This window comes from Borostomias antarcticus, assembly GCF_949987555.1.
Source record: "Borostomias antarcticus genome assembly, chromosome: 10".
Lineage (NCBI taxonomy): Eukaryota > Metazoa > Chordata > Actinopteri > Stomiiformes > Stomiidae > Borostomias > Borostomias antarcticus.
The window spans coordinates 24,087,811-24,091,962 of NC_140243.1; the positions used below are offsets into that span (position 1 = coordinate 24,087,811).

The window sequence follows — 4,152 nt, forward strand, 5'->3', positions numbered from 1 at the left end:
CCTGGGTATAAGGGCAGGTGTCCGCAGTAGAAGACCACAGAGAGAGAGAGAAGCTGTTCTGATCATACACACCGTAGGATAACACTGGGTGAGTAGAAATCTAATCCTGATGGAACATTTTACCTTCTAAAATAATTACATTTTCAGTGTTGATAATGATCAGGAAAGAGATGTAAAGCCGAAGGACTTTTACATGCATCATTCAATTTTCTTCTTTTTGATGTTAATACGTTTTTATATGTTGTATTTATTCCTGTTTATTCTTCTGCAATGGGTTATTTATTTAGATGAAGTCAGTTGTGATAACATTCTTGTTTACAACATGAATCGAACATTTAGGAGTTGTGCTTCTATCATTATTAATATGGCTAGCATTTATTAATTAGATTAAATTGATTATTATCAGTTTCTTCACAAAAATGTTCTTTGAATTTTACGTTGTACTGACCAAGAGACAGAAAGTGACCAAGGCTGTGCTTCTGTGTCCTCAGACGTCCCTTGGTCTGATCACCTGCACCTGATTCTGGCCGGTAGGTGACTTTCATATTGACTTACAACTGAAACAACACCATGCAGAGCCACCCAGTGTGTCTTCCCCCATGTTGATGAATCTGCTGCAGGAATATGGCCGCTACTCAGGATACAAACTGAATGTTACCAAAACACAGATTTTAGACAACTACACCCTGACACTAGAGAATATAAGATGGAAGCTGGAAACAATTAGATAGGACTACCTAGGAGTGAACATTACAAAGAGAGTGGATACGTTATGTAAAGAAAATAACACACATACTGTAAGTCAGGAACTCAAAAGAGACAGGAAAATGGTCAATACTCCAATTTGATTTTAGCTCAAGGATAGAAATAATTAAAATGAATTTACTGCCGAGGATACTGTACCTGTTCCAAACGTTGCCAGTAATGATTCCTCAGAAACAATTTATAGAATGGGACAGGTGGATATCAAGGTTTATCTGGAGGGGAAGGAGGCCGAGGATCCGATATGGGACTCTGCAACTCCAGAAAGATAAAGGGGGCGTTGCAGTGCCGAAACTGCAAAACTATATCAAAGCTGCACAGCTCAGAGCCCTGCGTGTTGGTGTAATAGAGAATATATAGCTAGATGGAAGGATATAGGATATAGGATATATTCCTAGAAAGTGAAGCCAGGTACATATACAGATAGGGAAACATCTAAGAGGGAGGGAAGAATTGCTGGATCCAATAATTAAATTCACATTGACAATTTGGAACATGGTGGTGAGAAATTATAAACTGCATAAAGACACAAGGATCTTGAGGTGGCTAAGAGATTTGAACCGGGAATAAATGATCGGGTTTTGAGAAATGGCATTGGTCACATAGGTATTACAGCTATACTGTATGTACATTTGCAGTTTGCAGCTCACTATATTGAAGTCTTCAGTTTTTAAGTTCTTCATTCGTTGATAAGACTTCGGAACCGGAGTTTTCTATGATTTATTGCTCTCAAACAGGCAAAAACAGAGAGCTCAATAAACCTGAGCAAGTCTAGAAATTCTGAAGAAATAAGCACTTGACAAACAGTTTGTTTTATACCAAATGAGCTTGATTAAACCCTGCCTATTTTATTATTTTATCTAATTACAAAATATGTGATAAAGATATTCCTTTTCAGATAGACAGAGCGTTAGCCTATCTAATATGCTGCGACATCACTTTAGCTGCAGTTTATACTAGTCTGAACCTGTTGGCGCTGGGTTTTTAATGCAAATTGTCAATAAAAATTTACTATTTCATGAAATGTTCCACTATGACACTTGTTTTGGTCTAAAAAATAGGAATGTTGCACATACAGCACTTTCCCAAACATATTACTATCTCTGGCTCCCCCTGGTGTAGACTTAAATGAATTACATGAGCCTGCATACTATCCTCTCTGACGTTTCCCTAGTAGAGTATACTGGTTCTCCTTCACATACAACACTTCCTGACTATTACAACTCTACCTCCATCTAGTGGACAATTGAAGAGATTACATGTCTTTGGTGATTGCTCAAACCTGTCTGTGACCACATTTCCAGTGTCTGAACAGGGATACATGGTTTACTACGACGCGTAACTTTTACAGTGCATTACAAATGTCCAGTGTAATCATACAGTATATTTCATGACCTCACAGTGTTGTAGATTCACATATTGCTTTAACAGGTATCAAACTTGATCTATTCAAATGTTCTACAATGCTTCATAAAAACTGCATCACATTATGTTGGAGGTTATGTGGTGAAGCAGAGGCAGTTTGTAAATGCCAGAAGATGAAGGAATATTGGGATGGGGTGTGGAGGGAACTGAGGGAGATATTAGGACATGAAATATCCAAGTCCTCTCTGTATTTTACTTAGGGAACTTAACGCAGGATGATGTACAGTGAGGGGATAGATACTTGGTGAAAATATTATTACAGTAGTAGCTAGTAAAAAAGCAATAACGAGGTCGTGGTATAAGATAGACCCCCAGCGAAAGAGCAGTGGCTAGGTGTTGTAAAGGAGCTTTATGCCATGGAGAGGTTCACACATATAGTGAGGATGCAGATGGCAAAGTTTGAAGGGAAATAGGAGAAGTGGATAGATTATAGAGAGAAGGGTGATGACACCACTGATATTGAAGTTTGAATAGGAAAAAGAAAAGAGGATTAGATGCAATAGGATTGGATGAAAGAACCCATAAGCTATTGTTTGACTTGTTTAATGTGGCTTTATTGCATTTTGTGTTTGTTAAATGGAAAACTCCAATAAAGATTAACGTGTTTTTTAAGAAACAACACAGTGTTTTAAGTTTTATTTGAATTAGGATTGAGTTTCCATAAATCATCAGGGCACTAAAATACTTTGTTCATGCATTGGCCTGCCCTAGACTTCCAGCTGAACAAACTCTGTACTGAAGCTTATTGAAAACTTAAACCTACATGTCTATTGATGTGTTGCTGTGATAATAACGCTGCCACCCTCTTCAGGAATGCATTCTGTCCTGTTTTTCGCTGTCCTCTGGGCCAGCTGCTTGACTGGGCGTGAGTATCTCACCAACCGCAAACTCTCTGCTTTCAGTTTCAACATTGAAACATTCCGATTTTTTGTTGGCATTCAGATTGGATGTCAAGGCAGATAAAGGTGGTTGGCTAAGGGGGCAGATAAACAAACAAATAAATAGATTGACGTACAAATCACCACCTTCTCCTCCATGTGGTTCCAGCCGTTCCAGAGCGCTCCTCCTATTCTCTAGCGGTGGGGCGAGGAAGGGGAAGTCCCTTCGCCTCCTCTGGGGAAGGACGGATCACTGCGGTCAGGGTGTGGGAGAACAGTAACTCCTACATCTTTGGGTGAGTCACTACTGTACCTCTGTACTGTACCTGCCCCATAGAACCTCTAAGCCACACCCCTCCCTCAAGGCTACCACCTCTGGGTTCCAACTACAGTACCCAGGGTGCTCTCTGCTAGTCATCGCTGTGCAGGATGTAGAGTAGTTATGTCCTAACACCATCCATAACACCTGCCTTGTCTTCATCCCAGGATCCAGCTGAAGTATGGCTACGCCTGGTCTAAAGTGTTGGGACGCAAAGTGGGCCTGAAGCAGGAGATGGAGCTCTACGAGGATGAGGCCATCATCCAGGTGTCCGGGAAGTACCAACCACGCAACTACATCTACGAGCTGGAGTTTGCCACCAATATGGGGCGCTCTCTGCGGGCCGGCCAGCCCACCCACATTTCCTTCAACTTTTACCCTGAGCACAGGGGCACAGAGCTGAGGATCCTGAGTGGACGCTTCAATGGGAATGGAATCACGTCCCTGGGGGCCCACTGGGCAATGGTCTACATCTCTGGCAACGTCACCTCCTCTTAACACACACACACACACACACACACACACACACACACACACACACACACACACACACACACACACACACACACACACACACTCTGTACATAACACTGTCTTAAAGGTAGAATATGCAGTATGTGGATTATTTCCCCCATCTAGTGTCTAAAGATAAGAACTGCAACAACACAACGTATTGGTTGCCAAAATGCCAGAGAATGCACTGTTTCAGTCATACTGTGATAAGATTCACTCCGAGAGGAACATAACATTACACTAATCAGTAATCAC

The 4,152-nt window shown here is 41.2% G+C and overlaps 1 protein-coding gene across 1 annotated transcript; it reads left to right on the plus strand.

Annotated features, from left to right (window-relative positions):
* Positions 1-3,000: 3,000 nt before the first annotated feature.
* LOC311314313 (zymogen granule membrane protein 16-like) lies at positions 3,001-3,882 on the plus strand (the record flags this gene model as incomplete). The annotated part of the gene is made up of 3 exons (XM_084444652.1): positions 3,001-3,052; positions 3,235-3,361; positions 3,552-3,882. The coding sequence occupies 3 exons, from the start codon at positions 3,001-3,003 to the stop codon at positions 3,880-3,882; spliced, it is 510 nt and encodes a 169-aa protein (XP_084300778.1).
* Between the last annotated feature and the right edge of the window lie 270 nt (positions 3,883-4,152).